The 25747-nt window shown below is 40.1% G+C and overlaps 1 long non-coding RNA gene and 1 gene segment (V, D, J or C); one reads left to right on the top strand and one right to left on the bottom strand.

Annotated features, from left to right (window-relative positions):
* Positions 1-2817: 2817 nt before the first annotated feature.
* On the bottom strand, positions 2818-10842 carry LOC113891109. Its single transcript, XR_003510665.1, has 5 exons — positions 10754-10842; positions 7112-7203; positions 5768-5944; positions 5369-5540; positions 2818-5178 (listed from the first exon to the last, which is right to left on the bottom strand). It is a non-coding gene; the product is annotated as an uncharacterized LOC113891109 (long non-coding RNA).
* LOC113891100 lies at positions 10171-11009 on the top strand. The segment is given in 2 exon segments: positions 10171-10442; positions 10529-11009. Coding segments are annotated over 2 exon segments (372 nt in total).
* The last annotated feature ends 14738 nt before the right edge of the window (positions 11010-25747 follow it).

The raw sequence follows: 25747 nt of genomic DNA, 5'->3' as shown, positions 1-25747 counted from the left end.
GTCCAGCCTAAAGGAAATCAGTCCTGAATATTCATTGAAAGGACAGATGCTGACGCTGAAGCTCCAATATTTTGACCACCTGGGGTGAAGAGCTGACTCGTTGGGAAGACCCTTAGGCTGGGAAAGACTGAGAGCAAGAGCAGAAGGAAGCAACAGAAGATGAGATGGGAGGATGGCACCAGCGACTCAGTGGACCCAAGTTTAAGCAAACTCAGCGAGATAGTGATAGACAGGGAAGCCTGGTGTGCTGCAGTCCATGGGGTCACAAAAGTCTTGGACACGACTTAGTGACTAAACAACAACAGCATGCGTGTGAGATCAAAAAGGAGAGACAATGAAAGAAACAACTGAAGGGATATTGAAGCTAGGACGATGATGGTGGCAGTGCTAGAGATACAGGGAAATGAGAGTTTTAAAACATAATTAGGAAATGAAATCAAGACCTGGGTAACTGATTCATCACGAGAGGCAATAGATGGAGAGGAAGCTTTTGACTACAAGTCAGATGAATCAGGAGGACCAAGTGGAAAGACCATCATGATTTTCTTGACATTGCGGATGCCTCTGAGACAGAAATCTCACCAGAAATATGCAGAAAGCAGTGGTACATAGGAGTCAGGGACTCAAAAAATGGACCTGGGTGAAGGTAAAAATTTGGGACAATTTCCATAATTGGAAGAATGAAAGTGCCTTCTTGATCCCTCTATGACAGAATATACGAAGAAAAGATCAAAGAACTGAGGACAGAGATCTGAGGAGCCCACTCACCTTGAATGTGGCCCTAAGAGATTAAATTTAATTAACTGATCAATAACACCAATCAGTACTGGATCAGTGACTGTGTAACTAAGTACTAGTAGCAAGTCTCTGCAGTACTCCAGCAGGTCACCACACACATGGCTGCATGTTTCCTGTCCTGATGATTCTTGGGGTGTCTGGCTGCCACTGTGCAGCATAGAGAAACTCCCCACTCGCCACACAGAAGGTGAAGACCGCCTGAGACCAGAGGGCTTGTGAGAAGGGTGCCCCTCTGACCATCTAGTCAATCAGTCAGTCATAGTTATCAGGGCTTCCCTTTGGCAAAGAATCCTCCTGCAACGCAGGAAACTCCGGTTTAACTCCTAGGTCGGGAAGATCCACTGGAGAAGGGATAGGCTACTCACTCCAGTATTCTTGGGCTTCCCTTATGGCTCAGCTGGTAAGGAATCTGCCTGCAAAACGGGAGGCCTGGTTCGGTCCCTTGGTTGGGAAGATCCCCTGAAGAAGGGAAAAGCTACCCACTCCAGTATTCTGGCTTGAAGAATCCCATGGACTGTATGGTGGTTGGAATTGCAGAGTCGGACATGACGAGTGACTTTCACTTGAGCACTAGGGGGTGCTCATAGTGAGCAGCACCAACCTTCCTTCATTTGAGAAGTTGTCTGATACTTCTGGAAACTCAGGTGAGATCTTTGAGGTAGTGGTTGTGAAAGCATGAGTAAGGATTAATCAGATCCATTGCACCTGCCTTCACTAATCAAGGTCGTTTTAAGACTTGCTTGGCCTCCACGTGGCATGTATCCTGAATAAGATGTTTGCCTGAGTTATTTTCCAGGAAACTGCCGGTAGTGCAGCAGAGCCCAGAGTCAGCTGTGTCTAGTTTGAGCCAAACTGGTTGAGACTGGTTAGAACCAGCGACCCTCCTCCTAGGGAAGCACAGGTGTCTGCCTGGGGACCTTCTGACCTCAGAGGATCCAAGACTCCATTCTCAGATCTTGCTGAGCACTTCTGTGGTGAACGGGCAGAGGCTACAGCTCATTTACCCCAGCAGAGAAGGACAACGCATGCACATTTTTTCAGTCCCAAGCTTCCCAAGTGCCCCAGGCTCCCCATGTACACGTGCTCAGTAGCTAACTCGTGCCCGACACTTTTCGACCCCATGGATGTAGCCCTTCAGGCTCCTCTGTTCATGGGATTCTCCAGGCAAGAATACTGAAGTGGGTTGCCATGTCCTTCTCCAGGGGATCGTCCCAATCCAGGGATTGAACCCGCATCCCTTGCAGTGGCGGGGTGGATTTCTTTACCACTGAGCCACCAGGGAAGCCCGTATCTCAGACCTTCAGGTCATGCTTCATTCGTGACAGTCTAAATGCCCTGTGCCCCTTGCCTTTGCGGAGGCGGATTTGAGGTCTTGTTTTCCCTGGTGGCTCAGTGGTAAAGAGCCCACAGGCCAATGCAGGAGACATGGTTTCCATCCCTGGGTCGGGCAGATGCCCTGGAGAAATAAACGACAACCCACTCTAGTATTCTTGCCGGGAGAATCCCATGGACAGAAGAGCCTGGAGGGCTACAGTTCATGGGTCGCAGAGTCAGCCCAACGGGGTAGGAGGGCGGGGATACTCTTGCTTGGCTGGCTTGAGAAGAAGCCCTTACTTTGCTGCAAACATTAGAGTCTCAGCAGTTTGGCTCCTTGTACTTAGGGCAAAATGAACCTGCTAACAGTTGGGAGAATGATTTGCAGTTATCCTGGGATGACAATAGGTCTTGAAAACAGCAGGATCTAATTCTACACTTCCTAATCCCCAGAGCATGTAGCACAGTCTACAGTACCAGTAGTCGTTCTGGTCACACGTCATTGATAAGTAAGTCAATGAAGGTCATCACTAGTTCTGTTTCACATTGTGTTGAATTTCCAGCCTGGCAAAACAAGAAAAAAGCATGAAAATGAAAAAAGAAGGGGGAAAGAGTGATTATAGACAGATGACAAGTTTAGAAGGCGCAAAGGAATCTAAAGAAGCATTGCATTATTTATAATAACACTTAATAAGTTAATGAAAATTAACATAAAGTCAGTTTATTCCCATACACTAGCAATAGATTTTTAAAGAGATATCATTTAGTAACAAAAAACATAAAAGATAATACACCTAAATCTATACAAAGATAAACAATTCAGAAATTTATTAAATTTTAGAGGAAGGCATTTTAAAATCTGAAATAACTGAAGTTACATGCCGTGATCATGAATAAGTTAAACCAGTACTAAAATTATTCCAATTTCAGCACTATCATCTATGTATTCACTATAGCACTAAACAAAGTCACAACAGGAATTTCATGAAATTTGACAAAATAGTCATAATTTAAGTGGGAAAAAGAGGAGAGAATACTGAAGATAATATTAAAAAACTACAAAGTGATGTGAATTTGCAATCTAATCATCAAATTATTTTATAATTTCATATAACTAAGTGGACAAATGGAAAATCATAAATTTAAAATAGCACTGTGCATATATAGGCACTTAATATACGGTAAAGCCACCACTGCAGGTATGTATGGGAGTAATGCAATATACAGGTTCTTCTGGGACAAGTAGTTCTCCACAGGAAGAAAAATTAATCTAAACTCTTTCTCACTACATAGGCAAAAAAAAAAACACAAAATTCTAAAAGGATTAAATGCTGAACTGCAACATTTAAATTATTAACTATTTGGTAAATATTACAGGAATATATTTTTATGAACTTTAGTTATGGAAACATTGCTTATAAAGAATTAAAGAATTCACACCTTCCCCCCAAAAAAGAATGATAGACTTTACTAAATAAGAAATATCAACAAAAAATTTACAAAGAGTTAAAACACAAGTCACGAATTGAAAAGATATTAGCATACATGTAAATGACAAAGTTTAGTATCTGAGATATATGAAGAACTGTTACAAATAAATGCTAGTTAATCTACCAAAAGTATGAGAAAAGAGCAATGTTCAGAAAAACCAGTGGCCTATAAATGTATTACTTTAGAATATCAATCTCTTTAGCAGTCATAAAAATGCAAGCTAAAGCTATAGTGAGATACCACTTTAACCTAACAGACTGACAAAATTAAAAGAACAGTACATGCCAATGTACTAGATGCTAGATGAGGAACATTTGAATGTAGTTCATAAACTGTTGTGGGATTACTTATTTGCTTAATTAATTTGGAAACCATTTTGTCTTGCTATGTAAAATAGACGTGGTGACCCTAAGGCTCAATTTTTACAATCCCAGGTATACAGAAACTTTACACTTAAGTATGTAAAGAATTGTGTAAGAATACACTCCTATTTGTCGTAGCATTAAAATCTGGGTGAGAAAAAAAACAACAACGAGGGTGCATGAGGTTAAATGGATAATAGATTCTGACAAACTAGTAAGTGGAATCCTACATATTAGTGAAACTGATTTATCTAAAACTACATGAGACAACATGATTTAGTATCATAGGCATATGTTGAATGAAAAGAGCATGGCCAAGAAAAAGAACTCCCTCAAAAAAATTTAAAAGACGTACAACACTGATTAATACAAAATTTTCAGATTCTTACATAAATGAGAACAACTGTAATGAAAAGCAAGTGAATAAAAATATGAATTTCAGGAGTGTAGTTACATGGACATGGTAGAAAAACAACCATGAAGTCTATAAAAATAACACAGGGGCTTAAACATTCTTAGTGCTAATCTAACTCCTAAGCTGATTGATTCAAACAAGAGGATTCCCTTTATTTTTTTCCCTAAATGGATTGCATATTCATCATAAATATTATTTTGCATAAGTTCAACATTTAACTCTTTAATTTAAAGAGGCAGATATATGATTTTTTAAGTGCAGTGGAAACTATGATTGATAACAGCAAGCTGTTCTGTCTGAGAGGGAAGGGAAAAGGCAAATCTACAAGGTAAAAAGGAAATAAATTGTTAATATGCAAATAACTTTTATTTTTAAAGAAATAGTGAAAGAGCAGAATCAGGAGAAAGAAAATTAAAGCAGTTTGAAATCCACACCAGTTGTTTAACCAGCTTTCTCTGCCCTCCCAGGCTGTGCAACGTTAGTCTCATTTTCCATATGATGACCACGAAAAGTAATCACGTCACAAGCAGGTGCTGAAGGGGGATGAGGAGCCTTAGAGAAAAAGTCGCTGCCCTGCTTTCTCCCTGAGCCAGCCATGTGCTTCAGCCTTCTGTGCTGTGCGGCTTTGCGGCTTTTTGTTTTCTTTTGGGGAGCAGGTGAGGTGAACTTATTGGATTCCAGTTTCAGGACGTTCTCCTGTGGCAGCAAAATGAGGCTTTCTCCTGGGCTTTCACTGCACTTTCTCTCTCTTTCCTTACAGGCTCCATGGACACTGAGGTCACCCAGAGTCCCAGTCATCTGGTCAAAGGAAAAGAATAGAAAGCAAAGATGGATTGTGTCCCCATAAAAGGACACTCTTATGTTTACTAGTATCGCAAGAAGCTGGAAGAAGCATTAGAATTTTTGGTTTATTTTCAGAAGCAAGACATTGTGGAAGATACAGCCATGTTCAAACAGTGATTTTCAGCTGAGTGCCCCCAAAACTCACCCTGCAACCTGGAAATCAACTCCACCGAGGCACCGGACTCGGCTCTGTACTTCTGTGCCAGCAGCCAGTCCACAGTGCTGCACGTCAGCTCTTCTTAGAACACAAACTCACCGTCGACCCAGCTCAGGAAATCAGTGGTGTTGTAGGAGGGCAGGAACTAAGAGAAGCCCACCTTGAAAGAGCATAAAGCAGAAGGAAAAATCTGTAAATGGCCACACAGGATGAGCAGAAGGGGAGGTGGAAAACAGCTGGTGGGAACACAAACCCAAGGACAGGGCAGGAAGCTGTAAGGGGTCTCAGAGTATCTGGCAAAGGAGACACAGGATGTGACCTTGATGGGTTCCTAACAATCTTTATTAAAATATGTAGTTCTGAGCTTTTCATCTGGCAAAGCTGTACCTTCAGGAAGAAGGATAATCGGCAGCTCATCTGTCTTCCCCAGGCACCCTAATCACCCGGCTCTGCACATTCATGTTTCCAGACCCAGAGACTCCTCAGGGTTCATCACCACTTCTCTCAGCTGTCCCAGCCAGAGAATCTCAGCAAGAAACTCAGCAACTCCCTTCGTCCAGATTCCTGCAATTGTGCAATTTTTAAAAGCATCTTTGAGGCATAACATACCCATAACAAAATACACCCATTTTAGGCACATACTGATGTATTTTCACAAGTTTTTACACCCATGTAACCAGCATGACAATCAAGACACAAAACGTTTCCCCCTTCCCAAAACATCCCCCATGGCATTTTACTGAGGTCCTTTTAACTTCTCTTACTATTGCTTTGTATATTTTCTTGAACAATCATGTTCTGCACATATTTTGTTGAATTTTTCTTAGTTTTTCCTGAAATTGTTTTAAGAGATATATTATGAATGTAATTTTTAATACTCATAAGGAATTTATTTATTAAAATATTTTCTGCAAAGACTTTATATTTTCATACTTCGATTTAGTCTTTACATTTCTCAGTTGATGTCTCAACCTCAGTATAGAGGTTTACAGAAAGGACCTTTTCCAGAAGTTCGTGTTTACCGGCAACCAAAACTGAGATCACAAAAGTAGCCTCATTTTCTGTGTGCCCAACTGTTAGGACTGCTCTGCTTTAAAGGAAAAGAGACTAAATCAAACATATTGTTAAAGTTAAGAAGAAATATATTTTGCTTATGAAAATAAGCTGGAGAGTTAAGAATAATTAAGGGGAATATTTGACAAAGCACATGATTTGCAAAGAAAAATGTGGATGCTGCCTCTCTGCTGGTCAAGCCTGTGAATACATTTCTTATTTTTCCTATCAGCCAGTTCCGCAATTAATATTGTTAAAAGGTCTGTACTACAGATTTACTGCAGTCTCTGTCAAAGTGCCTATGAACAGAACTAAAACAAATAGTTGTAAAATTGGTATGAAACCACATGAGGTCCCAGATAGTGAAAGCAATCAAGAGAAAAAAGAATAAAGCTAGGGATAGTACAATCTCTGATGTCAGTTAATGCTCAAAGCTGTAATAATCAAAACAGAATGGAACGGGTGCAAAAATGGACACAGAACGGACAGCCCAGAAATAAACCCGGGCTTGTATGGTCAGTTCAACTACGGCAAAGAATGCAGGAATATAGCGTTTGGAAACAACTTCCTCCTCAATGAGCAGTACTAGTGAAACTGGACAACTACATAACAGAATGAAGTTAGGACATTTCCTCACCCCACACACAAATATAAACTCAAAATGGATTAAAGACCAACCTGTAAGGCAGGAAACCATAAAACTCCCAGAAGAAAACCCAGGCAGAACATTCTTTGACATCTATTGTAGCAACGTATCTTTTGATCTGTCTCTACAAAGAAAAGAAACAAAAGCAAAAATAAACAAACGGGACCTAATCAAGATTAAAATCTTCTCACAGAAAAAAGAAGAGACAAAAAAAGTTGTCAAAACAAAAATCCAACCTGATGAATGGAAGAAAATATTTGCAAAAAATAACACCAGTAAAGCATTAATATCCAAAATATCTAAAGAGTTAAGGCAATTCAATTTAAAAAACACAAAACAACCCAATTACAAATTGGGCATAAGATCTCTCGTCTCCTTGCTTGGTTGCCTTGCAAATAAACCTCTTCCTGCTCCAAACATGGGCATCTAGTGTTTTGTCTTCCTGTGGGTCAGCCAAGATGAACCTGGTCCAGCAGCATTGGGGATAATGATTTGCAGATATCCTGGCACGCCAGGAACTCCTTTAATAGTAAGATCTAATGTTACACTTTGTAACCCCCATAGCATCTACCACATATCCAGTATCTGTATGTCTACATCAAATATAGCTGATGAATAAGTAAATCAATGTGACCACAATTTCTAGTCAAGACTGTGCTGAATTTCAAACCAGCAGAACAAGAGAAAAAGAGTGTGATAAGAAAAGGAGGAAAAAAAGTGATTAAAGACAGATGGCAAATTTAGAAGAACCAAAGGAATCTAGAGAAGTATTGCGTTATTAACAACAACAAATTTAATAAGTACTGAATTTAACGTGAATATAAAAAGTCAGTTTATTTCTATATTCTGGCAACAAACAGTTAAAAATATTTTTAGGGAGAGACCATTTACAAATTTTAAAATAACATAAAATACATAAAAACAAATTGATTAGGTAAATGAGATTTTAATACAGAAAAATATTAAATCTTAAAGGAAAACATTTAAAAAATCTGAAATAAGTGAAGATTTATACCATGATCATGAAAAAAATTAAACCCGTAGTGTTTCTGCAGTATTATCTATGAATTCAATGCAGCACAAAACAAAATCACAATAGGTATTTTCATGAAATTTGATGAAAGTAAACTGAAGTTTATGTGGAATAAAGAGAATAGGGAAGATAATATTGAACAAGTAGAAAACGAGGTGGTTCCTCTTTGAATCACCAAACCATTTCCTAATTTAGGACAATGAAAAAGGCATATGAATTTACAAACAGAAAATCATAGATTTGAAAGGGCAGCATGCTTATGTAGGCATATTATATATGATAGAGCCATCACTGCATGTATACAGAGGAGTAAGGCACTACACAAAACGTTCTTCTGGGACAAGTTGTTATAAAAGATTTTAAAAATTAAAATTCCATACATTATAAAAGAATTAAATGCTTCAGTGCAACATTCCAAATGTCAGCGGTTTAATAAATAACTTGTGAATTTATCTTTATGACCTTGGAATATGAAAGCGTTGCTTATAAAGACTTAAATGTGTACACTCCATAACAAGAATGTAGACCCAACTAAATTAGAAATATCAATAAAAAACACTGCAGCACTCTCCTGGGGTCCGTTGGCTAAGACTCGGTATTCTCAGTGCAGGGGGCCCAGGTTCCATCCCTGGCCAGGGAAGTAGACCCCACAGGCTGCAACAGTGAGCCTGTGTGCCACAGCCAAGACCCTGAGCAGCCAAAGAGATACATAAATGTATTTTTTAAAAATTACAAAGAGTGAAACACAAGCCACAAAATCAAAAGGTATTAGTAACAAATGTAACTGACAAAATTTGGTAACCAGAATATGTAAGGAACCGTTACAAATAAGTAATAGCTTCTGCTGCTGCTGCTGCTGCTAAGTCACTTCAGTCGTGTCCGACTCTGTGTGACCCCATAGACGGCAGCCCACCAGGCTCCCCCGTCCCTGGGATTCTCCAGGCAGGAACACTGGAGTGGGTTGCCATTTCCTTCTCCAATGCATGAAAGGGAAAAGTGAACATGAAATCACTCAGTCGTGTCCGACTTTGCGACTCCATGGACTGCAGCCTACAGAAAACACTAGTGGCCTATAAACAGAAAAAAATATATTCAACCTCCTTAACAATCATAAAAAGTGCAAACTAAGACTACAGTCAGATACCATTTTATCCTAATAGACTGGCAAAAGAATTGTGCCAATTGAGTCCTAGATGTGTAACACTAGAAAACACACAATAAAATGTTCTTGAGATGATTTGAGTTAATTAACTTGGAAAGCATTTTGTCTTAGTATGTAAAGTTAACGTGGTGACCCTAAGGCTCAATTTTTATATTTCCAGGTATAGAGAAATCTTTCAACTCAGTTTATAAAGAAAGGTATGAGAATGTAGTCCTGTTTATACTAGTACCAAAATCTAGAGGAAAAAAACTACTGTGAATAAATTCGAGAATGGATAATAAATTCTGACAAACTAATAAATGGAATTCTAGTTATTAATGAAATTGAATTATCTAAAATTATGTGCAAAACATGAATTATTGGCACAGACACACTATTGAATAAAAAAAGAACATTACCGGAACAAAGTATAAACAGAATGAACCCCTTAGATAATTTTCAAAGACATAAAACACTGATGAATAAATAATTTACAGATTCTTACATAAATCTAAAAGTGATAATAGAAAGTGAGTAAAAATTTGAACTTCGGGATTATGGTTACCTAGACCTGGTAGAAAAGAATGGTAGAATCCAGAAAAACAACAAGGACTTAAAAATTCTCTGGGAAAATCTACCTTCCAAACTGATTGCTTCAGGCAAGATCATTCATTTTATTATTTGACTAGATCTATTGCAGGTGCATCACAAATATTTCTTTTGTATAGTTCAAAATTTGGTTTGCTAACATAAAGTAGCTGCTATCCCACTTTATAAGTGCAGTAGAAGTTATGATTGACATACCGCAAGTTATATGGTTCATTGTCTGAGAGGGAAGGGAGGAGGAGAGGGGGCAAACGGACACATTTAAAAAGCAAATAAATTATTCATGAGAAATGATTTTTATATTTAAAGAAGCGATGGAAGAGCAGAATCAGGAAACAGAAAGTTAAAGCAGGTTGGAATGCATACTGATTATTTCACAGCTTTCCTTGTCCTGTCAGCCTATGAAATATTATAGTCTCAGGTACCCGGGAACTGTGAGGACCACAGGAAGTGACCACGTCACAAGGAGGTGCTGAAGGGGGATGAGGCGCCTGAGAGGAAACGCCGCTGCCCTGCTTTCTCCTGGAGTCAGCCATGAGCCTCAGCCTCCTGTGCTGGGTGGCTCTTTTTCTCTGGGGAGCAGGTGAGGCAAATGTATTGGACTTTCTCCTATGGCTGCCAAATCAGGCTCCCTCTAGGGCTTTTTGTGAACTTTCTCTTTCCTTACAGGCTCCATGGACACTGAGGTCACCCAGAGTCCAGGTCATCTGGTCAAAGGAAAAGACCAGAAAGCAAAGATGGATTGTGTCCCCATTAAAGGACATGCTTCTGTTTACTGGTATCTCAAGAAGCTGGAATCACTTGAGTTTTTGGTTTATTTGTGGAATGGAAAAATTACAGAAGATACAGCCATGTTCAAACAGCGATTTTCAGCTGAGTGCCCCCAAAACTCACCCTGCAGCCTGGAAATCAACTCCACTGAGGCAGCGGACTCAGCTCTGTATTTCTGTGCCAGCAGACAGTCCACAGTGCTGCACGTCAGCTCTTCTTAGAACACAATGGACCCAGCTCAGGAAATCAGTGGTGTTGTAGGAGGGTAGGAATTAACAGAAACCAACCTTGAAAGAGCATAAAGCAGAAGGAAAAATCTGTAAATGGCCACACAGGATGAGCAGAAGGGGAGGTGGAAAACAGCTGGTGGGAACACAAACCCAAGGAAGAGGAAGGAAGCTGTGAGGGGTCTCAGATTCCCCAGTTTGCAGAATATCTGGCAAAGGAGACACAGGATGTGACCTTGATGGGTTTCTAACTGTCTTTATTAAACATGCAGTTCCGTTCTTTTCATCTGGCAAAGCTGTGGCTTCAGACATAGGGATAATCTGCAGGTCACCTGTCTTCCGTGGGGACCTTGATCACCTGGCTCAGCACATTCATTGCTCCAGACCCAGAGACTCCTCAGGGTTGGTTCATGGCTGCTTCTCATCTGTCCCTGACAGAGCAACTGAGCAGAAAAATCAGCATCTCTCTTCAACCAGATTCCTGCAATCATGCAACTTTTAAAAGCAACTTTGAGGCATAACATACCAAAACAAAATGCTCCAATTTAGGTCTGTATTTCAGTACATTGTGATAAGTTTATAACCCATGCAACCAGCGTGAGAATCAAGACACAGACTATTTCCCCCTCCCCCCAAATCCCTCCATGCTATTTTACTAAGGTCTTTTTAACTTCTTTTACCATTGCTTGGAGAAGGCAATGGCACCCCACTCCAGTACTCTTGCCTGGAAAATCCCATGGACAGAGGAGCCTGGGAGGCTGCAGTCCATGGGGTCGCTAAGAGTCGGACACGACTGAGCGACTTCACTTTCACTTTTCACGTTCATGCATTGGAGAAGGAAATGGCAACCCACTCTAGTGTTCCTGCCTGGAGAATCCCAGGGATGGGGAGCCTGGTGGGCTGTTGTCTATGGGGTCGCACAGAGTCGGACAGGACTGAATTGACTTAGCAACAACAGCAACAGCAACCATTGCTCTGTATATTTTTTATTGACTATGTCCAGCACATATTTTGTTGAATTTTTTTTCTTTTCTCTAAATTTTTTAAGACATGTATTATGAATTTACTTTTTCATTTAATTTTTCATTTTCCATACTCATGTGGAATTTATTTATTCAAATATTTCTTCCAAGACTTTGCATTATCACACTTTGACTTAGTCTTTACATTTCTCAATTGATATCTCAAACACAATATATTATAGAAAAACACCTTCTCCAGAAATTAGTGTTCTTCAGCAACCGTACCTGAGATCATAAGATCAATCTGATTTTCTGTGTGCCTGTTAGTATTGTTCTGCTTTAAAGTAAAAGAAACTAATTCAACCATACTGGAAGAGTTAAGAAGAGATATATTTTGCTTATGAAAATAAACCAGTGAATTAACTATATTAAGGAGTTATTTGACTGCAAAGCACATGACTTGCAAAGAAGAATTTCAGTTGCTGCATCTCCACTGGTCAAGTCTGTGAATTCATTTCTTGTTCCTCTCATGGGCCATTTCTAAAATTAATATTGCTAAAAGGTCTGTACTACAGATTTAATGCAGTCCCTATCAAAATGCCTACAACAATTTTCACAGAACTAGAACAAATAGTTCTAAAATTTATGCGATAGACACAGAAGACCCCAGATAGTAAAGAGCATTCAAGAGAATAAAAAAATGCCCACAAAGCAAAAGGTGTCATACTCTCTGACTTCAGTTAATATTATTAATACAGAGCTATAATAATCAAAACAGAATGATATTGCACAAAAATGGACATACAACTGAGAGTCTAGAAATAAACCCACGAAAACACGGTCAGTGAAACTATGACAAAGAATGCAAGAATATACAGTTTAGAAAAGATTGTCTTCAATAAGTAGTACTGGTAAAACTGGACAGCTACATAACAGAATGAAATTAGAACATTCACACCCCACACACTTATATAAACTCAAAATGGATTAAAGATTGACGTGCAATCAGGAACAACAAAACTCCTAGAAGAAAACACAGAACGCTCTTTGACATCTATTGTAGCAATGTATATTCAGATCTGTCTCACTGGGGAAGGAAAACAAAAGCAAAAATAAACAAATGCAATTGAATTAACCTTAAAATCTTCTAACAGCAAAAACAAACAAACAAAAGAGAACCACTGACGAAGAAAAGATAACGTGCTGAATGGAAGAAAATATATGCAAACAAAATAATCAGTAAACCATTAATATTCAAAACATATAAACAGTCAGGCAACTCAATATGAAAAACACAAACAACACAATTTTAAAATTGGGCAGAAGATCTTTCATCTCTGCCTGATTCCTTTGCAAATAAATCCCTTCCCTGACGCAAATGGGCTTCCCTTATGGCTCAGCTGGTAAAGAATCCGCCTGCAATGCAGGAGACCCCAGTTCAATTCCTGGGTAGGGAAGATCTGCTGGAGAAGGCATAGGCTACCCACTCAAGTCTTCTTGGGCTTCCGTGGTGGCTCAGCTGGTAAAGAATTCACCTGCAGTGTGGGAGACCTGGATTTGATCCCTGCTTTGGGAAGATCCCCTAGAGAAGGCAACGACCCACTCCAGTAATCTGGCCTGGAGAATTCCACGGACTGTGTAGTCCATGGGGTCACAAAGAGTTGGACATGACTGAGCGACTTTCACTCTCACTTTCTGCAGCAAACCTGGGCATCTAGTGTCTTGGCTTCATGTGGGTCAGCCAAGATGAACCTGGGCCAATAACAGTCAGAAGAGTGATGTGCTTCCCTGGTGGCACTAGTGGTCAATGCAGGAGATGTAAGAGACATTCGTCTGATACCCACTCTGGTATTCTTGTCTCAAGAATTCCATGGACAGAGGAGCCTGGCAGACTACAGTCCATGGGTGGCAAAGAGTCAGACACGACCGACGATCACTTTCGCTTTCACTTGGCATGTGGATAACTCCTTTAATAGCAGGATGTAATCTCATACCTTGTAACCCTCATAGCACCTACCACATATTTAGTACCTGTAGTTCTCCAAGTCAAATATAACTGATAAATAAGTAAATGAATGGCACTAGTATTTCTAGTGAAGATTTTGCCAAATTCCAGCCAGGAGAACAAGAAAAAAGGCTGAGAATGAGAAAAGGAGGGGAAGAAAAGTTTTAAAACACAGACGGCAAGTTTAGAAGAACCAAAGGAATCTAAAGATGCAATGCGTTATTAATAATAACAGATTTAATAAGCTTATTGAATTTAACATAAATATAAAAAGTTTATTCCATATGTTATCAACAGTTAAAATGTTTTTTCAAGAGAGATGATTTAAAAATTCTAATGTAACATATAAAATACATAAAAACAAATCTATTAGGTAAATGAGACTGTAATTCAGAAAAGGATTACATTTTAGAGGAAAACATTTTAAAAACCTGAAATAAGTGAAAATGTACACCATGATCATGAATCAGTAAAACCGATGGTAAGAGTATTCCTAAATCTTCACTATCAACTGTTTGTTCAGGCCTGATCAAAATCACGAAAGATATTTTCATGAAATCTGACCAAAGTCATCTGAAATTTAAGTGGTCAACACAGAAAAGAGAAAATAATGTTGAACAGAGACAAAGTAAGGTGATTTCTCCTTGAACTATCAAATTATTTCTTAGTTTAGGACAATGAAAAAGGCATAAATAAACAGACAAACGAAAATCATGGATTTAAAAGGGGAGCAAGTTTAAGCTGAATCATAGAAAAAGCAAGAGAGTTCCAGAAAAACATCTATTTCTGCTTTATTGACTATGCCAAAGCCTTTGACTGTGTCAATCACAATAAACTGCGGAAAATTCTGAAAGAGATGGGAATCCCAGACCACCTGACCTGACTCTTGAGAAACCTGTATGCAGGTCAGGAAGCAACAGTTAGAACTGGACATGGAACAACAGACTGGTTCCAAATAGGAAAAGGAGTACGTCAAGGCTGCATATTGTCACCCTGTTTATTTTAACTTCTATGCAGAGTACATGATGAGAAATGCTGGGCTGGAAGAAGCACAAGCTGGAATCAGGATTACCAGGAGAAATATCAATAACCTCAGATATGCAGATGACACCACCCTTATGGCAGAAACTGAAGAACTAAAGAGCCTCTTGATGAAAGTGAAAGAGGAGAGTGAAAAAGTTGGCTTAAAGCTCAACATTCAGAAAATGAAGATCATGGCATCTGGTCCCATCATTTCATGGGAAATAGATGGGGAAACAGTGGAAACAGTGTCAGACTTTATTTTGGGGGGCTCCAAAATCACTGCAGATGGTGATTGCAGGCATGAAATTAAAAGACGCTTACTCCTTGGAAGGAAAGTTATGATCAACCTAGACAGCATATGAGATGGCTGGATGGCATCACTGACTCGATGGACGTGAGTGTCAGTGAACTCTGGGAGTTGGTGATGGACAGGGAGGCCTGGCGAGCTGCAATTCATGGGGTCCCAAAGAGTCAGACATGACTGAGCGACTGATCTGATCTGGTCTGATCTGAGAGAGCATATTAAAAAGCTAGAGACATTACTTTGCCAACAAAGGTCTGTCCAGTTAAGACTGTGGTTTTTCCAGTCGTCATGTATGGATGTGAGAGCTGATCTATAAAGAAAGCTGAGCTCAGAAGAATCGATGCTTTAGAACTGTGGTGTTGAAGAAGACTCTTGAGAGTCCCTTGGACTGCAAGGAGATCCAACCAGTCCATTCTAAAGGAGATCAGTCCTAAGTGTTCACTGGAAGGATTGATGCTAAAGCTGAAACTCCAATACTTTGGCCACATGATGTGAAGAGCTGACTCATTGGAAAAGACCCTGATGCTGGGAAAGAATAAGGGCAGGAGGAGAAGGGGACAGCAAAGAATGAGATGGTTGGATGGCATCACTGACTCGATGGACATGGGTTTGGGTGGACTCTGGGAGTTGGTGATGGACAGGGAGGCCTGGTGTGCTGCGATTCATGGGGTCGCAAAGAGTCAGACATGACTGAGCGACTGAACTGAACTGAACTGAACTGGTGTTTAAGTAGGCATTTTATATATGATAGAGCCATCACTGGAGGTATGCATGGGAAAAATGCAGTGTTCTTCTTGGACAAGCTGTTATCCACAGAAATAAGGATGGACTTAAATTCATTTTCACAGCCTAAGCAAAAATAATTATTATTAAAGAATCAAATGCTTATACACAACTTTAAAATGTTAGCTGTCTGGTAAATAACTGGTAAGTATATCTTTATGATCTTGGGGTACAAGAACATAATTATAAAGAATTAAATGTATACCCTCCCCAAAGAGAATGTAGACTCAACTAAATTAGGAATTCCAACTTAAAAAAAAAAGGCATTACAAAGAGTGAAAGACAAGCCACTGATTGAACAGATATTAGCAGCACATGTAACTGACAAAGTTTGCTATCAGGAATATGTAAGGAATTGTTACAAATAAGTAATAGCTGAACATTCAAAAAGAAATGTGGTCAAACGGCAGTGTACTAAAAACACTAGTGGCCTATAAACAGAAAAAATATATTCAACCAAAAAGTAAGAGAATTATAGAAAAAGGTCTACTTCTGCTTCACTGACTACGCTAAAGCCTTTGACTGTGTGGATCACAACAAACTGTGGAAAATTCTGAAAGCAATGGGAATACCAGACCACCTGATCTGCCTCCTAAGAAACCTGTATGTGTGTCAGGAAGCAACAGTTAGAACCAGACATGGAACAAGAGACTGGTTGAAATTTGGGAAAGGAGTACATCAAGGCCATAGATTATCACCCTGTTTATTTAACTTATATGCAGAGTACATCATGTGAAATGCTGGGCTGGATGAAGCACAAGCTGAAGTTAAAATTTCTGGGAGAAATATCAATAACCTCAGATATGCAGATGATACCACCCTTATGGCAGAAACTGAAGAGGAGCTAAAGAGCCTCTTGATGAAAATGAAAGAGGAGAGTGAAAACGTTGGCTTAAAACTCAACACTCAAGAAACTAAGATCATGGCATCCGGTCCCATCACTTCCTGGCAGATAGATGGGAAACAATGGAAATAGTGACACCCTTATTTTCTGGGCTCCAAGATCAGAGCAAATAGTGACTGCAGCTATGAAATTAAAAGACTCTTACTCCTTGGAAGAAAAGCAATGACCAACCTAGACAGCATATTAAAAAGCAGAGACATTTACTTTGCCAACAAAGCTCTGTCTAGTCAAAGCTATGGTTTTTCCAGTAGTCATGTATGGTTGTGAGAGTTGGACCATAAAGAAGGCTGAGCACCAAAGAATTGATGCTTTTGAACTGTGGTGTTGGGGAAGACTCTTGAGAGTTCTTGGACTGCAAGGAGATCAAACCAGTCAATTGTATAGGAAATCAGTCCCAAATATTCATTGGAAGGACTGATGTTGAAGCTGAAGCTCCAACACTTTGGCCACCTGATATGATGCCCTGACTCATTGCAAAAGACCCTGATGCTGGGAAAGATTGAAGGCAGGAGGAGAAGGGGATGACAGAGGATGGGATAGTCGGATGGCATCACCAACTCAATGGACATGAGTTTGAGCAAGCTCCAGGAGTTGGTGATGGACAGGGAAGCCTGGTGTGCTGCAGTCCATGGGGTCACAAAGAGTCAGACATGACTGAGTAACTGAACTGATCTAAACTGAAAAATCATAAAAATGCTAACTAAAACTAGATTGATATACCATTTTATCCTAATAGACTGGCAAAGTTAAAAGACCATAAATGACAGGAATTCCATGGCCATCTAGTGGTTAAGATTCTGGGCTTCCCCTGTAGCGGTGGGGCCGGGGGGGCAGCGGGTCGGGGGGCGGGGGGAGAGGGACTTGGTTCTATTCCTGTTCAGGGTACTAATAAACTGCATGCCAATGGGCACAGCCAGAAATTTAAAAAATTAGAAAGAATAGTACCAATTGAATTTTAGATGTGCAACCCTAGAAAACACACAACAGTTGTTGGGATTATTTATCTGGCTTAATTTGGAGCTTCCCTGGGGCCACCGTCATGGCTCAGACAGTAAAGCATCTGCCTGCAATGCTGGAGACCCCGGTTCAATCCCTGGGTTGGGAAGATCCCCTGGAGAAGGAAATGGCAAACCACTCCAGTATTCTTGCCTGGAAAATTCCATGGACGGAGGAGCCTGGCGGGTTACAGTCCATGGGTTACAGAGAGTTAGACACAACTGAGCGACTTCATTTTAATTTGGAAAGCATTTTGTCTTAGAATGTAAAGTTGACATGGTGACCCTAAGGCTCAATTTTTATATTCCTAGGTAAAGAGAAATATTATACCTTGGTATGTAAAGAAAGGTATAAGAATGAAGTCCTGTTTGTACTAGCACCAAAATCTAGAGGAGAAAACTAGTGGACATGAACTCAGAATGGATAATAAATTCTGACTGTTAATAATAAATGGAACCTTATATATTAGTGATGGCTCATCAGGTAAAGAATCCGCCTGCTTTGCAGGAGACACAGGAGATGCAAGTTGGATCCCTGGGTTGAGAAGATCCCCTGGAGGAGGACATGGCAACCCACTCCAGGATTCTTGTCTGAAAAATCCCAGGGACAGAGGAACCTGGTGGGCTACAGTCCATGGGGTCACAAAGAGTCAGACACGACTGAGGGAATGAGCAGGCATGCACATATTAGCAAAAGTGAATTATATAAAATTATCTGCAAAAACAGAAATTATTATCACAGACATAAAAGTGAATAAAAATATGACACAGAAAAAGTATAGACAGAATGAATCCCTTAGATAAATTTCAAAGACATAAAACACTGATTAAAATATAATTTACAGATTCTTACACAAGTTAAAACTGAAAATGGAACGAAAGAGAGTAAATACTGGACATTGGGATTGTGTTTTCCAAAACCTGGTAGACAAAGAATGATAAAATCTGGAAAAATAACACAGGGACTTAAAAATTCTCAGAGAAAATCTGTATCCTAAGCTAACAGTTTCAGGCTGCTACTGCTGCTAAGTCGCTTCAGTCGTGTCCGACTCTTAGTGACCCCATAGACGGCAGCCCACCAGGCTCCCCGGTTTCTGGCATTCTCCAGGCAAGACTACTGGAGTGGGTTGCCTTTTCCTTCTCCAATGCATGAAAGTGAAAGTGAAGTCGCTCAGTCGTGTCCGATCTTCATGACCCCATGGACTGCAGCCTACCAGGTTCCTCCGTCCATGGGATTTTCTAGGCAAGAGTACTGGAGTAGGGTGCCATCCTCTTCTCCGAACTCCTCTAATAGCAGGACCTAATCTTACACTTTTTAACCCTCCATAGCATCTACCACTTATCTACTACCTGTAGCTCTCTGGGTCAAACAGAATTAACAAGTAAGTAAATGAAGTCCACCACTCTTTCTGGTCATGATTATGCTGAATATCTAGCCAATAGAACTAGAAAGAAGGGTGAGGATGAGGAAAGGAGCGAATAAATGATTAAAGACAGATGGAAAATTGAGAAGAACCAAAGGAATCTAAAGAAGAATTGCATTATTAATAACAACAAATTTAATAAATTGACTGAATTTAACATAAACTTAAAAAGTCAGTTTATTTCCATATATTAGCAAGAAACAGTCAAAAATATGTTTTTTAAGGAGAGAGACCATTTACAAATTATAACAACATATAAAATACATTAAAAATCTATTAGGTAAATGATGACTTAATTCAGAAAAGTATCACATTTTAGGGAAAACATTTAAAAAACCTGAAACAAGTGAAGCTATACACCACGATCATGAATAAGCTAAACCAATAGAAAGAGTATTCCTGTTTTTGTACTATCATCTATGTATTCAGTGCCACACTACTCAAAATCACAAAAGATATTCCCATGAAACTTGATGAAAGTCACTGAAATTTAGGCAAAGAGAGAGAATAGGGAAGATAATGTTACGATTACCAAGACAGGTAGAGAAAGAAAGATAAGAATCTAGAAAAATAACACGGAAATTTGGAAATTCTCAGTGAAAGTCTGTTTCCTAAATTGATTGTTCCAGGCAAGATCATTCATTTTGTGATTTCTCTAGATGTACTGCATGTTCATCACAAATATTTGCAGAGCTCAAAATTTGTTTTTTTAACATAAAGTAGCTGCTATACGATTTTGTAAATGCAATAGAAGGTATGACTGACATATAGCAAAGTGTGTCATTCATTGCCTAAGAGGGAAGGGAGGAGGGGAAAGGGCAAATTGACAAGTTAAAAAACGAAATAAATCACTGATGTGAAATGACTTCTATTCTTTAAAGACTGATGAGAGAGAAGAATCAGGAAAAAAGGAAAATAAAGCAGTTTCAAATTCAAACTAGTTGTTTCACCAGCTTTCTCTGCCCTCCCAGCCTATGAAATGTTAGAGACTCATGTACACAGGGGCTATAATGACCACGTCACAAGGAATTGCTGAAGGGGGATGAGCACCTTAGGGGAAAAGTCACCACCCTGATTTCTCCCTGAGCAAGACGTATGCTTCAGCCTCCTGTGCTGTGCAGCTTTTTTTTCTTCTGAGGAGCAGGTATATCCCTGTTGTGAAGTTGTTGGATTCCAATCTCAGGACTTTCTCCTGTGGCTGCAAAATCAGCCTTTCTCCTGGGCTTTCATTGCACTTACTGTCTCATTCCTTACAGGCTCCATGGATGAGGATGGAGCTCCTGATGACCTCCTCAGGGTGAGGTCATCCAGAGTCCAGGTCATCTGGTCAAAGGAAAAGGCCAGAAAGCAAAGATGGATTGTGTCCCCATAAGAGGACATATTAATGTTTACTGGTATCACAGGAAGCTGGAAGAAGCATTTGAGTTCTTGGTTTACTTTCAGAAGCAAGACATTGTGAAAGGCACAGAAGTGTTCAAAGAGCGATTTTCAGCTGAGTGCCGCCAAAACTCACCCTGAGCCTGGAAATCAACTCCACCGAGGCAGCAGACTCGGCTCTGTACTTCTGTGCCAGCAGCCGGTCCACAGTGCTGCGCGTCAGCTTTTCTTAGAGCACAAACTCACCGTGGACCCAGCTCAGGAAATCAGTGGTGTTGTAGGAGGGTAGGAACTAACAGAAACCCACCTTGAAAGAGCATAAAGCAGAAGGAAAAATCTGTAAATGGCCACACAGGATGAGCAGAAGGGGAGGTGGAAAACAGCTGGTGGGAACACAAACCAAGGACGGGGCAGGAAGCTGTGAGGGGTCTCATTTCCCAGTTTGCAGGGTATCTGGCAAAGGAGAGACACAGGATGTGACCTTGATGGGTTCCTAATAATCTTTATTAAGATATGTAATTTTGAGCTTTTCACCTGGCAAAACTGTGTCTTCAGAAATAAGGATAATCAAGAGAGGCACCCTGATCACCTTGCTCAGCACATTAATTGATCCAGACCCAGGGACTCCTTAGGGGTTCATGGATGCTTCTCTCAGCTGTCCCTGCCAGAGGAGCTGAGCAAGAAACTCAGCAACTCCCTAGGTCCTGAATACTACAATTACACAAGCTTTAAAAGCAACAACTCTGCAATAAAATGCACCCAATTTGAGTATATGTTTCAACACTTTTTGAGGAGATTTTGCACCTGTATAGATAGCTGGCTGGAGAAGGCAATGGCACCCTACTCAAGTACTCTTGCCTGGAAAATCCCATGGAAGGAGGAGCCTGGTAGGCTGCAGACCATGGGGTTGCTAGGAGTCCGACATGACTGAGCAACTTCACTTTCACTTTTCACTTTCATGCACTGGAGAAGGAAATGGCAACCCACTCCAGTGTTCTTGCCTGGAGAATCCCAGGGATGGGGGAGCCTGGTGAGCTGCGGTCTATGGGGTCGCACAGAGTCGGACACGACTGAAGCGACTTAGCAGCATAGATAGCTGAGATGACAATCAAGACACAGAAGACTTCTCCCTCCCCTAAAAGTCCCTCCTTGATATTTTTCTGAGGTCTTTTTAAGTTCTTTAAGCTTGGCTTCCTATTTTTTAATCATAACAACATAGCATCCAATCCCATCACTTCATGGCAAATAGATGAGGAAAAATTGGAAACAGTGAAAGACTTTATTTTCTTGGGCTCCCAAATCACTGCAGATGGTGACTGAAGGAATGAAATTAAAAGATGCTTGCTCCTTGGAAGAAAAGCTATGACAAACCTAGGCAGTGTATTAAAAAGCAGAGACATCACTTTGCTGACAAAGGTCCATATTGTCCAACTATGGTTTTTCAGTATTCATGTACAGATGTGAGTTGAACCACAAAGAGGTCTGAGAGCCAAAGAATTGATGCTTTTGAAATGTGGTGCTGGAGAAAACTCTTGAGAGTCCTTTGGACAGCAAGGAAATCAAACCAATCAATCCTAAATGAAATCAACTCTGAGTATTCATTGGAAGGACTAATACTGAAACTGAAGCTCCAAGAGTTTGGTCATTTGATGTGAAAAGCGACCCATTGGGAAAGACCCTAATGCTGAGAAAGATTGAAGGCAGCAGGAGAAGGGGATGACAGAGGATGAGATGGTTGGATGGCATCACAGACTCAGTGGGCACGAGTTTGAGTAAACTCCAGGAGTTGGTGATGCACAGGGAGGCCTGCTTTGCTGCAGTCCATGGGTTCTCAAAGAGTTGGACATGACTCAGCGACTGAACTGAACTGAACTGAACTGATGCTAACTCATTAAACTGTACATTAAATATGTGCAGTTTTGGTACATAAATCATAGCTCAATGAAGCTGTTAAAAATAATTATAAAGTAAGTAAATCGAGGGCTTCCCTGATAGCTCAGTTGGTACATAATCCCCTTCAATGCAGGAGACCCCGGTTCGATACCTGGGTTGGGAAGATCCGCTGGAGAAGGGATAGGCTACCCACTCCAGTATTCTTGGACTACCCTTGTGGCTCAGCTGGTAAAGAATCTGCCTTCAATGTGGGAGACCTGGCTTCAAACTCTGGTTTGGGAGGAAGCTGTTAACAATAAATAAAAGGCAAGTAAATGTAATTCAAGCCAAAAGGGCTGCTTAGAACAGTGTGTGTATACTTGCTCAGACGTGTCCAACTCTTTGCAACACCATGGACTGTAGTCCACCAGGCTCTTCTGTCCATGGGATTTTCCAGGCAAGAATACTGGAGTGGGTTGCCATTTCCTTCTCCAGTTCATGAAAGTGAAATGTGAAAAGTGAAAGTAAAGTTGCTCAGTCATGTCCGACTCTTTGCAACCCCAGGGACTGTAGCCTACCGGGCACCTCCGTCCATGGGATATTCCAGGCAAGAGTACTGGAGTGGGTTGCCATTGCCTTTTCCAGTTAAGAGTGCAAAGCCATTAAACTAGAACAGTATTCTTTCTAATGAACGGTGCTAGGAAAACTGGATATCCATGTACAAAAGAATACAGTTGCATCGCTTCCTCATACCATATACAAAAATTCACTCAAATGTATCAAAGAGCTAAGTATAAGATCTGAGATTATTATTAGAAGGAAACAAAGGTATAAATCTTCATGATGATGGAATAGGCAATGATTTAACTATCGCACCAAAAGCACAGACAGCTAATAAAAGCTAGGTAGGCTGGAACTCTTTGAACTGAAAAAAAAAAATAAGTTTGTGCTTCAAAGAGCACTCTCAAGAGAGGTAAAGATAACCTCCAAAATTAGAAAACTGATGTATTACTTTATTAATAAAAATTAATTTATTAATAATTGTAATAATACTAATAACAATATTAATGTTGATAATATTATTAATGATTAATTTATTGATAAAATGTGATTTATTAATCATATATCTATGAGATATATATTTAAAGCTTATATATATATTTTAAAAAGTTTACAACTCAACAATAAAATGACAAATAATCCAACTTTAAAATGAGCAAAAGATCTAAATACACATCTTCAAAGAAGATATGTAAGTGGCCAACAAATGTAGCAGATAGTCAGTATCATTAATCATTAAAGAAATGAAATTAAAATCACAGTAAGATGCCATCTCACATCCACTTGGCTGTGATGAAAATGACAGACAACAACAAATTTGGGGGCAGCTGGGGAGGAATTGGGAGCCTCATGCATTGCTGGTGGGAATGGAAAATGGTACAGCCACTGTGTAAAATGTATGGGCAGTTCTTCAAAAGTTAAAGTGGAATTACCATATAACCTACCAATTTCAATTGAAAGCATGTGTCCATACAAAAACTTTCACGTGTGTGTTCAGGCAGCATTATCTGTAATAGCCAAAAAAGTGAAGAGATAACTCATTTCCCTACTGCCCTAGCAGCCTGAGGATTCCTGGATCTGACAGCATCCTGAAAGAGTCCCTTCAGGCTAGACGTGTGTGTTCAGAGATGGGCATTTTTGTCAATAGCATTAGTGAACAATTTGGAGTGTTTTCAGGAGAAATGACTGAGCGGATTCTAAGTGGTGATGGCAGCTAAGTTCTGACTGAAGCACATAATTAGGTAGGCCTATGACAATAAGAGAGACCCTTTGAAGAAGGCCTTAGGACCCTGCTATGATAAAAGAAGGTCTTGAGCCATAGTTATTTGGACACTAAAAATTACTATGATCTTATTTATTTTTCGAGGCCTGAGCATCCTAGATGTACAAGGTACATCTCCTCCAGGGAGCCTGTGCATTCTAAAAGGGAGGGATGCTGTCTAATTCCTTCTTTGCATCTTCTTTCATATAATTATCTACTGTCACAGGGTAGGAAAGGACAAAAGAATGGAAGGAAGGAAGATCCCTCACACACAGGTATTCCAATTGTGATTAAAGAGAGTAATACAAATAAATAGAAATGAGACAAAAGGTTTGAGAGGGAGAGTTTATGGTTTTTCTAGTGACAGTTCTTTGTCTTACTTACTTCAAAAAAATCAAGTAGGATATAACAGAGAAGAAAATGGATTATGAACCATTAACTAAGTTTCTCTCAAGATGCTTGAAGCCTTGCTTAGCTGAGGTGGAGGAAAGAAACTGAGTCAAATCCTTTTCTGTCTCTATTGTTTTTTGGCAGAAATTCTGGTCTCCACTTCCCTGCCTCTCAACAAATGTACCTAAATATCACATGTGGTCATTCCCTGGTAATGGAATGGTAATGGAAAATGGAAAGATGATACAAGCCAATGAAAGAAAATGGAGGAATTAAAAATAAAAAGTGTGCAGAAGTGGCACAAACTGTTTCAGAAGCTAAGGACCGATAATGAAGCTACCAACCTCTCAACACTATGTCCATACTGAAACATTCTAAATCAGGTTGTGTGCATAATTCAGAGGGGAAAAAGACTAATCTTGAACCTCAGTTCCATTTAAGTGAGGTACAAGATTAACTCTGGAGACAATGGGATGCACTGGAAATGGTGACCTCACAGGAAGACCCGCCTCATAGAAGCCAGCTTTGAGCTCTAGCTCCCCGTGCTGATGCACTAAATATACTTCCTGGTCCTGCCTGCAGGCTCCCCTTCATGCCCAACCCTGCCATGGGCACCAGCCAACTCAGCTGAGGGGTCATCTGCTCCTGGCGGCAGTGAGTTTTGAGCTAACAGATCAGCATCACTGGACTTTATCTTTGGGTCTATAGCTATGTTAAGAATATGCCCTGGACCTCCATGTTGCCCAGAGATGTTTTAAAAGGTATTGACATTCATACCAATGCAACTAATTGCATTTTGGAGTACAAAGCAAAATTCCTATGACCTTTAAATGAATGCAGGAGACTTCAAACATTTCTGAGCTCCCCTTGCCTTGCTTCACTGGAAGGCACTCACGTCCCCTTCTATTAAAACTCCGTCTCATGCAGTCCCTTCAGCTCTGAGGTCCCATGAATGTTGGCATCACCAGGAACCCAAGACACCTTGTCAGGGGTGAAGAACAGGAGGTAACACTGAGATGCAGCCCAGTG

Source organism: Bos indicus x Bos taurus, chromosome 4 (genome assembly GCF_003369695.1).
Source record: "Bos indicus x Bos taurus breed Angus x Brahman F1 hybrid chromosome 4, Bos_hybrid_MaternalHap_v2.0, whole genome shotgun sequence".
NCBI classification, from domain to species: domain Eukaryota; kingdom Metazoa; phylum Chordata; class Mammalia; order Artiodactyla; family Bovidae; genus Bos; species Bos indicus x Bos taurus.
This window is presented reverse-complemented; position numbering and strand designations above follow the sequence as displayed.